The 19,388-nt window shown below is 40.1% G+C and overlaps 1 protein-coding gene across 1 annotated transcript in view; it reads left to right on the forward strand.

Moving 5' to 3' along the window:
- The window catches only part of LOC136882228 (uncharacterized), a 54,175-nt gene that overhangs the window by 22,634 nt on the left and 12,153 nt on the right, over positions 1–19,388 (forward strand). Inside the window, exons 3-5 of the mRNA XM_067154785.2 lie at positions 1,996–2,022; positions 12,233–12,275; positions 16,673–16,763. Of these exons, the coding sequence (XP_067010886.2) occupies positions 1,996–2,022; positions 12,233–12,275; positions 16,673–16,763 (161 nt within the window). The remainder of the gene's footprint in view (positions 1–1,995; positions 2,023–12,232; positions 12,276–16,672; positions 16,764–19,388) is intronic.

Consider the following 19,388-nt stretch of genomic DNA (forward strand, 5'->3'; position numbering starts at 1 on the left):
AGAGTAGCTTCTAATGAAACAGTCTACAAGGAAATAGAACCAGTAATGAGCTCAATCAGGAAGAAATGCATTTCATTTTTTGGACATCTAATCAGGACACCAGAGAACAGGATCATCAGGAGAATAATAGAAAAATTATGGAATAGTAAGTGCAACATTAAGTGGATTACAGAAATCAAGGAAGATATGGATGAACTACAAATTACAGTGGAAGACCCAAGAAACAAAACCGACAAAATCAAGAAACTCACAGACAAACAAGCCAGACTGCAAATCAGAATCAACAAACAGGCAATAGGAAGGGTGATTTCCGATGAAGAAAGAAGGATAAGATCACAGAGAATGAAGAAGTACTGGGCTGACAGGAAACTGAAAAATTCTTTGTATAAAGTTGGCTAGAGTAGTCCAATGAAGGCCATAAAATGTAAATAATAATAATAATAATGTCATGTATTTAACATCTCTTTGATTACTATTTTTTGAGAGATGCTGGACTATTGAAATTCTATACTGAAAAGAGGGAAGAGGGTTTATAATATGCCTTTGTATTTGTTGACATTAATTTCACATGTATAAGCCCACTTGAAAGCCAGTCAAATGTATCAGCATTCACTTCTGCCACCTGGAGCACCTTGACTGACTACTCTCTGCAATGAAAGACATTCAGTTGGAGATTAGAATGAAAAAGTCCACAGCCTGTTTCCAGTCATTTGACCAGGTCAGGAATGGAATGAATGAAGCTCCCATCTAGCGGCGAGGATAGGAATTGTGCCGGCTGCCGATGACTGTCGCACTCTTCTGGACCTATGATTAATGACTGACAGTTGAAGTGAAATGATATTGGAGAGTACTTTATTGCTTGAATGAAAGATGACAGGGAGAACCAGAGTACCCGAAGAAAAACCTGTCCCGCCTCCACTTTGTCCAGCACAAATCTTACATGGATTGACTGGATTTGAACCATGGAACCCACAGTGAGAGGCTGGCACCTGAGCCACGGAGGCTCTTAGAAAGGCCAGTAAAAGAAATAATTGCACAGTCTTCATCAGTCACACAGAAAAGTATGCTGGAACTTATTTTGGTGTTTTAATCAATGTATTTGTGTTTCTCATCTTTGCGTGGATAATTTTCTCTCCCTGTCATATCAGTTTTGAAATTAGTTTATAGTAGAAAATGAAAACTGTATTTGTCAACAAAACTTTTCCCTTGTGGTGGTTTTGGGGAATCACTTCTGTAGAGTATCACTTACAAATGTACGAGGGGGTACCCAAAATAACCGGAATAACATTGCCAAGAGCAAAGCTTGTGTAGTATGCATTTCTGCCGCTAGGCCTGTGTTGTCAACCTGGCTTTTTCTGTTCATCTGCAGTGATTGTTTTTGCTAGCGCTGTTTTGTTCTTGTTTCGTTTTTTGTGATGTCAAGTTTAAGTGAACAACGTTCAGACTTTTTATTAAAAAGTTTTAAGAGGATTGTGCAACAGTGCTCATCAGAAAAGACCCAATTTGTGGCAGACCGGAGACTGGTTCGTCCACCACAACAACGCATCTGCACACACAGCCATCTCTGTTACAGTTTTTGTCATAAGTTATGAATTTCATTATGGTCCGTAAAAATGGCATAGCATGGTTCTGCTACCCCATGCCTGACCTGCCTTCGTGCAGCTTTTTCTTATTTTCACAGATGAAAAGGGGCGTGAAAGGACACTGATTTGACAACATTGAAGAGCTCAAGAGAAAAACGAGGGTGGGGCTGTCAGTTATTTCTAAAGATGACTACAAAAAAAGTTTCAAACAGTGGAAGCACTGGTGGGACAAATGTATTTGTTGTAACGGAGAGTATTTTGAAGGGGATATGGTAGTTTTGTAAAACAAACTCTAAATATATAGCTTTTAAAAAATAATTCCTTTTTTTGTATCCCCTCGTATGGCTTAAATTTCACATGTCTGTATTGTATTCCTTTTCTGATAAATTTGTGTTACTTTATGTGTTTCTAGTTTGACTTCCTTGTGGATGATGTCAAAGTAAGTATGAAATAACTACTTTTAAATGTTTAAACTTAAACACTGCTACATAGTCTGAGGTATATCTGTATTAAATTGAATGGCTATGAAAAGATGTATTTAGTTGAGGCTTGATGGTAGATTCACTTTTCTTCTCTCTTTGCATTACTTGATCAGAAAATGAATTTGATGTACTACTCCCATGGATATTATTTCTGGTCAAATGCTGAGCTGGTGCTGTGCTGTAAATTATGGGTTTTAATTGGGCAATCCCAGCAACTATAGAGAACTCTTATTTTTAAAGGCTTATAAGACAGAGCACCAAAATATGCATTAATCAGTAAGATATTTGCTCCATCTCATAAACCCTGATGGACAGGGAGGAGATATAGTTTCATGCTGCAAATTAATTAGAACACAACAATAACATACACATTTGATGTTTGATTCTGTGCACTTACATTATTATGTCACCTGCTTAACGTTCAGAGTAACTAGCTAGTCAGCGACTCAGGTGCTAATAAGTCTTTGAAACTAGAGCTAATGTTAACTGCTTCAATTTGACAGCAAATTTCTGTTTCATTATGTTTTGCGTGATCAAGTATTCCAAATATTTAAATGAACTCTTCCTGTTCTCCAGTCTGTCCAACACTAAATATAATATTTATAACTCTGTAACATACATGTAGAAAACACATTGTTAAATAAAGTATGACTTGGTTTGTCCCTGAAAGAGCCACCAAATCACACTTTTCTTTTTCTCAATTAGTTATTATAAATTGATGAAAAGGGTTTAAAATGTAGAAATGTTTGTTTAAATCCTGTTTATACCGAGCGAGTGGCTGCGTTCAGGAGATAGTGGGTCGGCAGCCCTGAAGATTGTTTTTGCACCAGGCAAATGCTAGGGCTGTAGCTCCCTCAGTCTGTCCTGTCAGTACTATACAACAACTGTACATGTTTCTTGATTAGAATGACAAATTATTTAGTTGTTTTGATAATAGTTGAGCATCTATTCAATTTGTCATTCTAATAAAGTCCTTGGCTTTTGATAAATATTATTTCGCAGATGGTATTGACAAGGCAGGTTCATATTATCTCCTTTTTTCGGTGTAGTGAGATTGTCACTGTAAGTAGTCAATACGGACCACCATGGACCATTAATCAGGTCATAAGAGTCTGGAATCTGGTGATGCCCTTTCAGGGACAAAGCATGTCATTCTTTGTTTAATAATGCATTTTTTTGTTGTTGTTTTTTTTACAGGTATGTTATAGGATTGTACTTGTTATATTTAGTGTTCAACAGATTGGAGAACTTAAAAGTTACATTGAACTCTTTATCTCAACGAACTGACCATTTAACTTTCCAGGAATTACCTACTTTTCAACTTTGTACAGGATAATAGCCTTAACTGGCACATCCAAACTCAAAGTTTGGATTTGGTTTGGTAATGCAACCACAGGCAACTTAAGGGAAGTAGGGAAAACTTTACTAAGAGGGTTGCGAAAGAGTGATTAGGAATCCAACATGCTGTGGCTCGCGTGACATCACAATACGCAACACAAGGCTTGCCACGTGATGAAATCATCGTTCTGGTTTGGTTGGGTTAACTCCCAGTCTTGCACGACAAGCAAAGGCAGTCTGCCTACAGGCCTCTAGAATCCCCTGCGAGAGCAGCACATTCTGTGTTCAAAGGAAACGTGAATTAACTTTTTTTTTCTTTTTCCCACAAGTTGCTTTACGTCGCACTGACACAGATAGCTCTTACGACAGTGATGCGATAGGAAAGGTCTAGGAACAGGAAGGAACATGCCGTGGCCTTAATTAAGGTACAGGCCCAGCATTTGCCAGGTGTGAAAATGGGAAACTACATAAAACCATCTTAAGGAATGCGAACAGTGGGGTTTGACACACACACACACACACCTCCTCCTTTTTTCCCAAATGCAAGTTCACAGTACGTCCAACTCACTCGGTTTAATGAACATTGACTAACTTTGCAGTTTCCTTATTTTCATGAAATGCTGCAGCCCTTTGGCCAGGTATGATACAAACTGTGTAATGGAGTTCAGCCAATTGCAAGACAGAAAATGGTCACATTTTGCACATTTACATAGTCTCGGTTTTAATTCTTCTATACAAGTGAGAGCACCTCTAGTGGCGGGTTGGTGGATCCTTGACAAGCATAAAAGAAGGATCTCTCCTCTCTGCTACTTCAGGTATCATTGCACATCATTTTCACGTGTATATTCTCATTCTTAATTATGCATCCCTGGTACTAAAGTGCTACCAGAAAGTATTTTGAAGTGTGTATTGAAGCTGAAAACGTGACGTGACTGCAGTTAGAGACTTGCACGGGTATACAGAATACTATCCGCACCCATTTCCTGCAAATAATATATTGCAAATATTTAACTAAGTAGAAACGGATAGATCTGTTACGATAATACAACAGACCAGACTCCCTGCAGTGACAGGTTTATGAGGAATTTCCTCTTGCAACATATTGAGTGATTCTCTTTCAGAATCTCAGTTCCTTTCTTTCGCTAATTGCGGGCAGGATCCAGTTAGGCTTAGGTCAGATTTACAGCTTTATGGACTCACCATTCTCCCATACTAATGTCAAGGGTCGCCTAACAAAAAGTAAAAATAAGAGTATACTTGAGTGAAAATCAGTAAATTTCATTATTTGGAAATTATCTGCACTGCCATACAGTTTACATCTACCAAGACACTAACTTCATGGATATCTATATCTATGCAGGGCTCTAACTATAGTTCTTCCATACCATAACATTTCTTTGAAGTTTAGGTCGATAATCCAAACTATTGTGATCCCAATTAGGCACTCGGCTGTGTGATTATTTAAACCATGTAGGAGGATAGTTTTGTTTTGCTTGCCCTTGCATCTGTTTTCTTTACACTGTGGTTATAGAATTTTCACGTTTGGTGCATTTTTAATGATGTTTTTCATTCTTTATTTTCAGCCTCCATCACAGGACTCCAAACCTCGTAGAGGGTAATGTATACATTTTTAAATCTATTTATTATCCTCACAACGAATGTTGTCAAGAATTTCACTTTGACACATTCCATATCAGAACGTGTCTAAAGAGGGAAATATCTGTTCATAGAGTTATAAACAGTGATGGGAAATTAGCTCATTTTTGTTACTAGTATCAAGCAGTAGGCTTCTCTTCCAGCCATCCCCTCCCTCTGTTAAACAGCTGGTATGAAACAAATAGTAGACTTCTGTTTTCTTCACTGGTACTGTCCGGCTCCCATTTGTCTCTCCTGCTCTGCTCATTGAGTGACTCGGGACTAATCCTTTTGCTGTATAGTCATTCTGCTCGCCTCTGGAATGATCTCTCATCCCAACCACCACACACAGGCCATCAGAGAGTGTGGCACGCAGGCTATCAACATCTGCTAAGATAACAGTACTACTCTGTTTATACACCTAGCATTGCACATTCAGAGATATGATTGTGACAAGAACTTCTCATGAAAACTGTTAGAATGAATGTTGTATTCCTTAAAATCTGTTGCTTATCTCCGTTCTTCCTCCGGTGATCTGAAATGTTTCAAATCATACCTCAGTGTCAGAAGAAGGTACAGTCTTAGTCATTTGGTTCGTAATTCCTTCATATAGACCCCATGGTTGGCACTTTTACAATGAATTGAGTGTAGGCGAGCTTAATATTTTATGTGGCACTGTAGTGTATGTGGGACTAGTTCGGTGTATATGTGTGCGTGCATAAGAATAGGGACCACTTCTCAGTCAACAGTTCACGAAACCACTCAAGGCTGTAAAATGTCGAATTTTCATTTTTATTTTTTTTTGCTAGGGGCTTTACGTCGCACCGACACAGATAGGTCTTATGGCGACGATGGGATAGGAAAGGCCTAGGAGTTGGAAGGAAGCGGCCGTGGCCTTGATTAAGGTACAGCCCCAGCATTTGCCTGGTGTGAAAATGGGAAACCACGGAAAACCATCATCAGGGCTGCCGATAGTGGGATTCGAACCTACTATCTCCCGGATGCAAGCTCACAACTGCGCGCCTCTACGCGCACGGCCAACTCGCCCGGTAATTTTCATTTTTGATACCTATGTATTGCTTAGACCGTCATATATTCACTGCATAAATTTAAAAGCCCTCTGACAATAACCACTGCTAAAACATGAGGTTTATTTAATGTTAAGAAAAGGGACCACTTTTAGCATCATAAGCGAGGCTCCACACACTTAACACGCTTGCACTCACAGCTGCGCGAACATAAGATAAGATGACTCGGATATCTCATGTTATAATAAATAAACCCTAGTTGGGCTCTTTTAAAAGTAATAGGTTTCATACACATCCTGTCTGCTCCAAACATTTCCGATACTGATGCAGTCATTCAGTGTATTTCATAGTGTGGAGAATGCGATGTTTTCCTTATTATTTGTATAGTTGTGAATATAATTTTATTAAAACGTTTTAAAATACATCAGGTTCCAAAATAAGGAGTAATAATTCTCACGACGTCAGGGGCTGGTGATGCAGCAAATGTTATCGTGAAAGCTTTAAAACAATATACAGACAGCGACTTCCCACCAGAACTATCGAATAATATTTCGGACTACTTCAGTGCACCCCTTGAGTTTGAAAGTGAAAATTATGCTGAGGATAGTGATTTAGAGGAAAGCGAACCTTTTGAATTTTCCACAACAGACGAGTTGCAGGAGGACTCTGTTGATGCAGACGCAAGTGTTCTACATGATGTTCACAAAGTTCAAAAAGCCTCCGAATATACAGAGGAGGTTAAAGAACTTTTATACAAGGGTGCACTGGTCTTTTTCCTGAAAGCTTCATTCATTCTTTGACAATAGAACGTCAGGAATTGGATTACAATTGTGGAGAACATGTCAGTCATCACCACATATTAATGATGGGTGCGATGAATGCATTAGTACGAAAACAGCCAATCACGATAGCTGCTAAGAGAAAAAATTATGTCAGGAAAGAAACTTACATAATTTGTCACTTCAGAGGGCAGGAGGTGTGTCAGTCATTCCTTCAATTTGCATTCGCTTGTGGCTCTAAGAGGCTAAATAATTTAAAGATACAAAGCAAGAAAGAAGGGGTGCAGCCTAAAATTCACCAGAACATATTGAAGACTTCTCACATAAAATCTATTCTTTTTGATGATCGTAAACATGCATTCAGTGAACAAAATGCGCTTGTCATGCCAGGCCGGATCCCTACAAAATGAAGAAATGATCTCATGCTTCTCCCAACCGGCATGTCTAAGAAGTACGTTCATACATTATACTCTGACAGTTGTAAATCATTAGAGAGAATTCCTGTATCACTCTCGTCCTGGTATTTCATCTGGCGTACATTTTACAATAACGTAGAAGTTCAGAAACCAAAGACTGTTCTTTCTATGACTTGTAGAAGCAATCAAACTGTAATAGGGAAACTTTCAATTATGGATGAAGAGGAAAAATAAATCTGATGGAGAAGGCTATACAACATCTTCATCACGTCCAAGCAGAGGAGACTGCTTATTCAAACACCATAGAAAATTACAGAAAAGGGATTAGACAACTGGAAACTCCTTGTCTCTTGGGCCGCATAACTGTAACACATAAAAAGGCACAATGCACTATAGTTTTGATTTTGCCCAACCATACGATCCACTACAAGTTGGACCCATTTTCTTTCTTACAGGCTACAAAGTGGGTCTCTTTGGTGTAGTGTGTGAACCACTTAACAAATTTGTTTTGTACATTATTCCAGAAGCTTGTATTATTATTATTATTATTATTATTATTATTATTATTATTATTATTATTATTGTACCGGGCGGTACACCTCCACGCCGCTAATTCAAACCTTGCGCCAGTTGAAACTCCCCTACTGGAGGAAGTCTGAACTTTATCTAATGTATTAATTTCCAAGTTTCTCAGAAGATGTCACTACCTGGAAATTTTGAAGTTTCTGAACTGGGCCGTTTTCGATGTATTTTTGTTTTACCTGTAGTAAGAAGTGTGAACTTTCTCTTCTAGAGGACACTACTGAAAAACTACAATGGTGTACCCTAGTGCGAAGTAAAAGAACTGTTTTTTTTGGAGAAATTTTTATTTCAAAAGTTTGTTCCTTGTTAAATTTCTTTCTGTTATTGTTTAAGTTGGCTGTATAACCCTTTCCTTCCCCTTGTTTTGAATTTAGCCAATCCCGAATTTCTTTAATTAATTTCTGACCAATCAGATGTATCTTCTCCAACTTGAATATCTTGCTTAACCCTAGCCAATAAAGTTTTTGTGGGCGGGTGTTCTCTTTTCCGAAACGCCTCGAACTTTCCACGAGAGTATATAAACTGCTGATTTTCGGGTCTCTGCGCCACTTCAGTACCAACTTTCAAAGTGTAAAGTACGTAGCGGGGGGCGGGAAGCGCCTCTTTCTTCGGGGAGCAGTTCAACACCAAGGTAATGGCCTTTTAATAACTTCTTTTCCTGCTAGCTCAGCAGTTTAACTCTCGGGGCGGGTCCGAAGCGTTTCTACCATGTAACTTTCCCTAAAATGTAAAGACTCTTAGCATCTATTCTCTTTCAAAGCTACATATTGGGATAGAGAGTGCTTAACCCTCTCGAACTCCCACTCATATTGTTTTGAGGTGAACTTATTTTCACTACTTTCTTCCTTAACGTAATGTAAATTGTTTCCTTCTAAAGTCACCTCTTTAGTATGGGATTAGCCTTTGCATTAGCGGCCTAGAGCCAGCTTAGGTTTTAAACAAAATGTATTAGGAGTGCAGCTTCGCCTCCTCTCAAATTGGTATTTTAGAGGCATGTAATTAACCTTTTCTCACTTAATAGGCCTCAGTAGGTTGGGTATTTTACCCCTGTGTTTATGTCCTTAGAGGACAACTTGAAGGTGGAGTTTGGTGTGGCCTTTGATAGGCTTAAAATTTGAGAGAGGATTGCTCTTTTGAAATTGATTTTGGGTGCCTCAAGGAGGCTTTACTGTGTAGTTTTGGAGCAAGTGCTCCTGGGCATGAATGGGGTTTTCTGCCCCTCTGTTAAATCTTGTTTTGGGGTAAAGTTGGGCTAGTTGCCCAAGAATTGTGAGTTCGGGGCTCGAAGCCCAAATCCTGTGAATACTATAATTGTAATTTGTTACCTTGCTACTCTGTACCTGCCATGCTTGTTATTTCTTGATTTTGCAAATAAAATATAACCTTGTTAAATTTTAAATTAACTTTAATTTCGTAGCCTGAGACCTGTTCACCCCCTGCACCTTCTTTCACCTCTAACTACCACGGAAAACTCCGTAACAATTATTATTATTGTTGTTGTTGTTGTTGTTGTTGTTGTAAAAAATCTTAGCTCCAGTCAAAGACAATGGCGAGTTTAGGAGATGGCACAACCGTGAGTTGTACTCGCATGTGGAGGAGAAAATAACTGATGTGATGAAAAAAAGGAGGATTACTTTTTATGGACACATGGCCCGAATGAATTCAACATGGTTAACCAACCGCATTTTCACTTTCCTCCAGGAGAAAAAGGCAAAGGGGGCATGGTTCAGTGAGGTACAGAAAGATCTGCAGGAGATTGGGATCTCATTTGAAGATATCCAGGAGCGTGTCCCACTTAAGAAAAAACTCCAAGAACATCGGAGTTTCCTACCAAAGCCGAAGATGAAAACTGGAAAGGCATGGACGGAAGAGCGAAAGGGGCAACACCGTATACGAATGAAGGAATACTGGACCAATATTAAAGCTCAAGGGAAACAGTTGAAATGACGTCATCCTTAGTTGGCCGAAACGAAACAAGAAGAAAAAGAATCGTATGGCCTCAGCTACCGTGTGCAGACATTTCAATTTGACGCCATCTGGCTGTCTGCTCATCAGTTTCGACGTTCCGTTTTACTCTAGGCCCACTAGATGGCAGACCGAGTAAACCGAAACACTCTGGCTGAGATTTAATGAATTTTGTCGGGTAAACACCAAATGTGTCACCAGAGATCTTTTACATGCCGGCATCGTACGACATGGAGTGTCGAATGGACTTTTATCTGCCCTTAAAAAATTCGACTACCTCTGCCGGGTTTGAACCCACTATCTTGGGATCCGGAGGCCGACACTCTACCACTGATCCACAGAGGTAGCTTGTATTGCAGTTAAAGGAGTAAATACTGTCTTATTCCTTGTACATCACTTCTCGGAAAATTTTTCATTAGGTGAGGACCATTTAGAATTCTATGCTGATAACTGTGTTGGGAAAATAAGAACATCTTATGACAGGAAAAACAGCAGTTGCAAAATTTCATTTTTGCCAGTGGGACACACGAAATTTCAACCCGATTTGTATTTTGGTTGTTTGAAGAGAGCATTCTGGAAAAATTAAATTGAAGTTATTGAAGATGTAATTAATGTTGCCCATAAACGTTGTCAGGTTAACACAGAATCCAAAAGTGTCATAATTCCTACTTAGGACTGGAATGAGAAACATTTCACAAATAATCCAGTTACATCGAAAGAGCACTCTGGTGTAGTGTTGACAAAGACATCCTTCTGTGACCTTCCACAAGTCAACAAACCTCGATAGACTGATGTATCTCCATGAAAAAAAATTAGACCCTTCAAATCAGAAGATAAGAAAGATATAATATGTCCCTGCTCCAATAATGCCGCCACCAACCACCTCAAGTGAAAATCTTACGCAGCTGTCTTCTGTTTGTCCTCCTCTGCCAATAATTACACCGTCGTCATCTTGTTCAAAAAGTGTAACTACTAAAATCAAGTAAGGCTCAGAAGAGAAAACTACCAACTCCAAGAAAATTCTCCCCAAAGAAGAAAGCCTCGACCCACCTGCAGCTAACGTGGAGAGGCAGGACATCAGGACCAGATGGTGAAAGGGCGTATAATATGCCCAAAGCGCACGCTTCAGCACGAATAACTGATATTCCTTTCTTACGCTGGCTGTGATCATTATGGTACGTGACGATTTTTGTAAAGTGCAGTAGTGTTGCAATTAGTTGTCCTCGGTGACCTTCTGCAAGTCATAAAACCTCAGAGACTTAGCATCGATAGATAGTCCACGAAAAAATTAGACCGTAAATAATATCTGTTGGTAATTTTCGTTAAAAATCATTCTATGTCAGAACACCAGTGAACATGAAAATGTAAACACCAGCATAACTTCCAAATAGTTTAGTAGTTATTTGTGTCACAAAGGAACCAAATTTTTAATCAGCTGTACTGAAAAGTTATGAAATCTTATGTAATAACATTACATCCTAATGTAAGACCTTAATTTCCTTTCAGAGGCATTCAATTACATGATAATAGTTGCATACTATGGAACACGACAGTACCTTTATCTCAATACCCGACATATGGTCCCTTTTCATATGCACACGCACATTTTGTAAAGTATTGTATATACGTGAATAAGCCTCAAAAGTTGGGCTGCGGGTATTATCTGTGCCAAGGTCGCTTCAGTGCTCCTGATGTCGGAAGTGAGGAGCATAACACATTTATAATGAATCATTTGCATTGCGTTGATTTAGGTAGTATAACATGTTTAGCATGGCTGTGCGAGTTCCCATTATCGCTCATTCACAGCTAAAGAAAACCTCCACATTATGGAAGAGGCAGAGGAAATTGCAAATTGCGCTGTGGACGAGAGGAAAAATAAAGCTCATCTTGAACAAACAAACAGTAACAGCAGAGCATTTCGGGCAAGAAGCAAAATTTGCAGATATTGAAAACAGATTATGCGCCTGAAAAGACATTACTTGTGTATAGTGTTATTGAGTGAAATGTCTGCTGAAAGCTAGAGAGTTAAAAATTACATGTTGTAAGACTAGTATGGAGGCTCACATGTGTTTCTTGAATGAAATAACTTCAGTCTTTGTAGCAAAACTAGCAGTGAGTAAAATCGTCCAGCCAGTTATGAAGAAACTATTCTGAATTTTCACAGATTTCTTATCAGTTTGTGCCAGAGAAAGTTGTATTTACTCTTGTAAATTAGTAATGCAGACCAGGCATATTTATTTTACTGTATTATTTCATGGTTTCTAATATATTTTACAAAGCTATACAATTATGTTGTTTTTCCTTCAAAATTTCCCTTCCTAAAATTAGGGTGTGGGGATTATTTGCATATATGTGGTAATTTGATCACAAATAACTCGTGTATTTAAATTGCTTTTGTTCTTTCCTGTGCTTGCTTTTGTGGAGAGCAGTATTTCTTTCCTGCTTTCCTTGAGACAGAAGAAGGTTAGTTGATTTTATTAATAATTTGTTCTTTATACAGTAATGTTATTGTTTTTCATTTCCTAGTCTGGCCATAAATATCGTTACAAATTACCTGGCAAGTTTGCCATTTTTCACACACCATGATCAAGTGACTTTTCTGTAAACAGTCTGCATTAACCTCCAAAGTCGAGGGTCTCGTAATCGTGCAATGGGGCGAGTTGCAGTAACGGCGCTGGATGAGGTTGGAAGACAACTATGGAACAATGAGACCAGCAGTACGTGTGACCGCCCAAGTTCTGCTAGAACACCACAGCCCGGTCACCAATCAGAAGAGAGACAAAACACTGGGCATTTCCTAACAACACAATTGTCAAATCATGAGCCACGTTGCTCAGAAAAATGATCTTTCGTGATGAGAAAGATTTCACAGTTGAAAAGCACTTATAAGTTCTTCAGTCTGCTGAAACTAATTTTTGAATAAATACATTTATAAGCTACCTGATAAAGAAAACGGTATTATACCTCAAAAAGAACTATTTTTTGTTCTTGAAAGAACATGATCAGATCTATCAAATATTTAGAAATGTTTAAACATTCGAAACTTATCTTAAAATCCTCACTTCTCTATGCTAGAGTTTATACATTTGATAGATCTGACGATGCTCTTTCAAGAACAAAACATCGCATTGTATCTTTTTCAAGTGTAAAACTGCTACCATATGTTTTCAACTTTATTCAGTCGAAGTTATAAATGAACTGAGATAACCATCAAAGCACGGTCACAGCTTGTGAGGTAGTTCCAGAAATCCACCTGCTAAACTGTACCTTGCCTTGTTGTCAGTCTTTTTCTACTCCTAATTGGCCAACTGGCAGTCCTCTGGAAGTTCTGTCGGCTGGTGTGACAGAGAGCAGCGTAGACAGTTACTGTCTCTCTCCCAACATTATGAACAACTTTGTATTTAGCGCTTGCCATCACTTAACACTCGCAGATAAATTATCATAGTACACAAAGATATCAGCAAAAATCTCACACTCAGCGTACGAGAGTCAGCAGCCTCAATGTTGCCAAGCTGAGCGCAGCGACAGACAAAGAACGAAGGTAGACCAGTAGACGGAAACGTCTCCCATGAGAGGTAGGCAAGCACTGACTTGCGGTTACTATTGGCACTCTTCCCTTTGATTGGCTTATGATGGAACACTCCCATGTACAGATTGTCTTGCATGACTGGGGACAAAAGGGTAGAAGGGACTTATCTGAAGTTTGCATTTGTTGTTGGTTTCACTTAGATTTGCCAAGCACTGCAAGAAGGGCCATCCTAATATTGACAGCCTATTGATTGCTGAAGCCAGTGTTTCCACTAACATTGTGTGTGATGCAGTTGGTGTGGGGCCAGGAAGAATGAAGTCTTGGTGGTCAAAAGAAGAAAGACGGACATATTTGAATTTTATACTTAAAAGTCTTTGTATAAATACATGTTTTTTCATGTCTAAAATCTCTTATTTCTCCTTTTCAGTCTGCACTTCATATATTGTTGTTATAGGTAATATGTAAGAGTATTTATGGCCAAACTAGGTGTAGTGTGGTAGACCTGTATTAGTGTCAGGCTGTTAGATATTAAGGACTGAATCATGTATCAGGATATTGTGTCAAAATGGCATACGTGGCATTCAGATAAGTTACAGAACTTGTGTGCTCAGTAACCAGAGCTGTACTGGAACCTGTCTTTATTTACCCTTTACATGTTTGTTCATTTCTTCATCATTAAGTTTCCCTTTTCCAGCTCAAGTCAAGTTGGCACCTTTCCATCTTCCTCTGTCCTACCATCATTGCTGTTCCCCCTCATAATACTGTTCTTGATTGAGTCTAAACATCTTAGTCTGGTCCTCCTTTCTTCAATCTTAGCCTCCAGTGTCCTTCGATATTCTTCTTTCTTCCATCCTCTTGACATTTCCAAACCATTCATTTATTTTCTCTCCTTTCTGTTAGAAAACTTTTCCACTCTGATTTTTTTTCCCTGACTTTGTCACTTCTTACTCTGTCCTTCCTAGTCTTTCCTATCAAACTTTTTAAATATTCATCTCAGTGGCCTGGATTTTTCTCTCCTGCTTTTTCATCAGTGTCCAGGTCTCGGCTACACTTGTCAGTAGGTGACAGTGATACATTTTATACTTCACGCCTGTACACTTCCAGATTAAGTTCCTTACACACTGATAAAATGCATTTCCCTGTTGTATCATTTTACTTATCTCCACGTCTAGTTCTGTACCCTGCATCAGTTCATTTCCCAAGTAATTGAAACTTCCCACATTTTAGGTTTTGTCCACTGGTTTTTTCACTACTGCTTCATTAGTTAACACCATTGTCTTAGTTTTCCCTCCATAATTATCAATAAGTGATGCACCCTTACAAACAGTGGACGCAATGCTTGGAGAAAATGTTCAGTACAGTGGAAAATACAAGTCAAGTCAAAAGACTATGACTAGCATTTAGTGCCATCCATTAATTAAAATAGAGCCTATTAAACACTTTAGGTTAAATTGAAATCAGAATGATATACCTGTACAGATTGTTTCCTTCTCTTGAATGTTCATTGTCATTCCCCAGAAATGAGAGTAAAAATGTATGGATGAAATTATAAAGGAGACAAAGGAAGCATTTGGTAATAGAGAGATGAAGTTATTACTATGTGCAGATGATATTGTGGTGTGGGGAACAACCAGCAAAGAAGTACAGGGACAACTTATGCACTGAGCAAGAAAATTGAAAAGTATGGTGTGAAAATCATCATGGTGCTAGAAAGACAAGGGAAAATCTCTGTGAGGGAGTGAATTAATGCAGAATACAAGGCTGGACATGGAGATTGAAACCTTGTCTGGAAGTGTATGCACCCATATTGACAAGTAGGGGCGAGAGTAGAATTCAGGTGGAAGTGTATGCACCCATATTGACAAGTAGGGAGGAGAGTAGAATTCAGGCGGAAGTGTATGCACCCATATTGACAAGTAGGGACGAGAGTAGAATTCAGGTGGAAGTGTATGCACCCGTATTGACAAGTAGGGAGGAGAGTAGAATTCAGGCGGAAGTGTATGCACCCGTATTGACAAGTAGGGATGAGAGGAGAATTAAGGTGGAAGTGTATGCACCCGTATTGACAAGTAGGGACGAGAGTAGAATTAAGGTGGAAGTGTATGCACCCGTATTGACAAGTAGGGACGAGAGTAGAATTAAGGTGGAAGTGTATGCACCCGTATTGACAAGTAGGGGCGAGAGTAGAATTAAGGTGGAAGTATATGCACCCATATTGACAAGTAGGGACGAGAGTAGAATTCAGGTGGAAGTGTATGCACCCATATTGACAAGTAGGGACGAGAGTAGAATTCAGGCCAGCAAAATGAAATACTTAAGTAGTGTGATAGGAAATAAGATGTTAGAAAGGAAGGTGGAATAGAAAACAAAATGAGAGAATTGATGGGAATAAACTAAGATGGTTTGGACATGTAAAGAGGATGGACGAGAAGAGAATAGCAAAACAGATGGTGGAGATGAAGTTTGAGACAGACAGCTAGAACGAGGTGGATCAATTCAGTAAAGAGGAGTGCAAGAAGAAGAAACCTGGACTGGGACAAAATGGAGGAAGGTGAAGAAGTGCCGACCTGGCATGAACTGGATAAGAGGAAAGGAGGAGGACGATCGTAAAAATGTATGTAAAAGTTTGATATACTATCAGAGATCTCATTTTACTGCTGGAACCCAACATAGCGGGTTCAAACCTGGCAGAGGTAGTCGGATTCTTGAAGGGCGGAAAAAAAGTCCATTTGACACCCCGTGTCGTACAATGTTGGCATGTAAAAGATCTCTGGTGACACATTTGGTGTTTACCCGACAAAATTCATTAAATCTCAGCCGTAGACACCCAAGAGAGATCCGGTTTATTCCGTGTGCCATCTAGTAGGCCTGGAGTAAAACAGAATGTCAAAATTGATGAGCAGACAGCCAGATGGCGTCAAATTAAAATGTCTGCACACGGTAGCTGAGGCCATACGATTAGTATTATTTATTTTACTGCTAGAGAGATTAACATTTTTTTAATTGTTCAGAATTGTAAAGAAGGAAGGAAGGGAAAAAACGTAAAATGATTTTGGCGACATCACATATATTCACTTGACCTTGGACTTCCTCCATTTTTTTTTTCCCATACCACAGTGTTATCTGCAACTCCCTGACTCTTATGAACAATAATGGTGTCAGCACACTTCCCCATACTACCTGCTTGGGTCTGAATGCTGTTGTAACAATTGTATGTGTTTGATCATTACTTTTTTCAGATCCTTTTCTACTTTATGAATTCAATTAAGATATCTGACAGGTCTTATATTCCATTCATTTTCAGTAACATTTTCCTTGTTTTCCTTAGCAGCCAGCTCAAGAAGTGGTGCTCGAGTTGACAGATGACTCTTGGTCTAGGCCTGAGAGTAGTACAAGGCTTCCCAAAACATCTCAGAATGGAGAACGGTAAGCAGCATCTTATCTTGTATATTGCACCAAACAGGTGATAGCGGTGGTGATTGTCAAACCTTGCGTGTCATAAGCGCACACTCTCTGTCTGCACACAGGTGCAGATTTCTGTACCTCAGTCGGCTTGTACTCCCCCATGTTGCTGTCTTGAGGCCCTGCATACCTACCGATGACAGGCTGCAGTTATCTGTTTAGCTCTACAAGTAATGGTTGAATCACACAGCTATATAGGCTGTGGCAAAATGACTTGTTAGTGCGTGTTTTTGTGTACTTTTGCCTAAACACTGTGTTTTGAAGAGATGCTAGTTTTATCCTAGCCTAGTTCCTTTTGTTTAAGTTCATAAAAATATAATGTTTTGTTGCAGAACTGTACAGTAGCGGCTTAGTATTTGGCATTCTTCTGCTTTAAAAAAAGCCTTTTATTTTGTACTTTAATGTTTATGACAACCTTTAGTGTTCTTCTTTTCCTAGTACTCGGTGATTAAAAAGCATGTTGTTAGACACATTTTATGCAAACATCATGTTGAACACATTTAACGATGTATGTCCTTATATGAAAGAATAATAATAATTTTGTTTGCTGTACGTCCACCAGCTACTTTTACGGTTTTCAGATACTGTAATTTAGTCCCACGCGAGTTCTTTTACGTGCCAGTAAATTTGCTGACACGAGGCTGACGTATTTGAACATCGGACTGAGCCAGATCGAACCTGCCAAGTTGGGGTCAGAAGGCCAGCGCCTCAACCACCTGAGCCACTCAGCCCTGCAGAAAGAATATATACTTGTATTGTATAGTACAGATCTTATGCACACATAACTGTTGGTGAGCTCGTGACTTTGACATGCCTGGTTGAAGTGAGAGATAACCACCCTCTCTTATAACTAATCAGCCATGGCGAGTGGCTCAGATGGTAACTGAAAGTGATGAGTTTGATCCAAGCTCAGTTTGAATCAGCCTCATTGGTTAATTTACCACAACAGAAAATAACTGCTCTGGGATAAATTCTAGCACCTCAGTGACATCAGAAACTCAAAATTAGTTAGTGGGATATAAAACCAATTTTTAAAAATGTATTTTTATTAAGAAATGTTCATTTTTCTGCTAACCCATTCAGTTTTCAAAATGTCTAGCTGTGTGATTGATTTATGACTGCCTGGGGCTTTGGACCTGAGGGTCGGAGTTTCAGTTAATTTGAAGGGTTGGATAAAAAAAGGGAAGAGCCACAAAGGGTGTGAAAATTAATAACGTAATACTTTCGGGATCAAAGGAAGGTCGGATAGAAAAGGGTGGAGCCAGACTGGGCGAGGACCCCACGATTGCCATCCCTTGTACACTACCTCCCATATACATCGCACACTTTGCTCTGCTTCCACAAGGTCTGCACCAGGCTAGAAATATCCACAGCAAGAACAGACTCTGCGAGGGCCCTACCATCACCAACCCTCTTGCACTACCTCCCATATACATCGCAGACTTTGCTCTGCTTCCACAAGGGCTGCACCAGGCTAGAAATATCCACAGCAAAGCGAGACTCTGCGAGGGCCCCACGATCGTCAACCCTTGTGCACTAGCTCCCATATACATCGCAGACTTTGCTCTTCTTCCACAAGGGCTGCACCAGGCTAGAAATATCCACAGCAAGAACAGACTCTGCGAGGGCCCTACCATCACCAACCCTCTTGCACTACCTCCCATATACATCGCAGACTTTGCTCTTCTTCCACAAGGGCTGCACCAGGCTAGAAATATCCACAGCAAGAACAGACTCTGCGAGGGCCCTACCATCGCCAACCCTTGTGCACTAGCTCTCACATACATTGCAGACTTTGCTCTTCTTCCACAAGGGCTGCACCAGGCTAGAAATATCCACAGCAAGAACAGACTCTGCGAGGGCCCCACGATCGTCAACCCTTGTGCACTAGCTCTCACATACATTGCAGACTTTGCTCTTCTTCCACAAGGGCTGCACCAGGCTAGAAATATCCACAGCAAGAACAGACTCTGCGAGGGCCCCACGATCGTCAACCCTTGTGCACTAGCTCCCATATACATCCCACACTTTGCTCTTCTTCCACAAGGGCTGCACTGGGCTAGAAATATCCACAGCAAGAACAGACTCTGCGAGGGCCCCACGATCGTCAACCCTTGTGCACTAGCTCCCATATACATCGCAGACTTTGCTCTTCTTCCACAAGGGCTGCACCAGGCTAGAAATATCCACAGCAAGAACAGACTCTGCGAGGGCCCTACCATCGCCAACCCTTGTGCACTAGCTCTCACATACATTGCAGACTTTGCTCTGCTTCCACAAGGGCTGCACTGGGCTAGAAATATCCACAGCAAGGCCAGAACCGGCGAGGGCCCCACCATTGCCAACCCTTGTACACTAGCTCCCATATACATCGCACATTTGCTCTGTTTCCACAAGGGCTGCATCAGGCTAGAAATATCCACAGCAAGGCCAGACTCGGTGAGGGCCCACCATTGCCAACCCTTGTGCACTAGCTCCCATATACATCGCAAACTTTGCTCTGCTTCCGCCAGGCTAGAAATATCCACAGCAAAAACAGACTCGGCGAGGGCCCTACCATCGCCAACCCTTGTGCACTAGCTCCCATAT

Source organism: Anabrus simplex, chromosome 10 (assembly GCF_040414725.1).
Source record: "Anabrus simplex isolate iqAnaSimp1 chromosome 10, ASM4041472v1, whole genome shotgun sequence".
Lineage (NCBI taxonomy): Eukaryota > Metazoa > Arthropoda > Insecta > Orthoptera > Tettigoniidae > Anabrus > Anabrus simplex.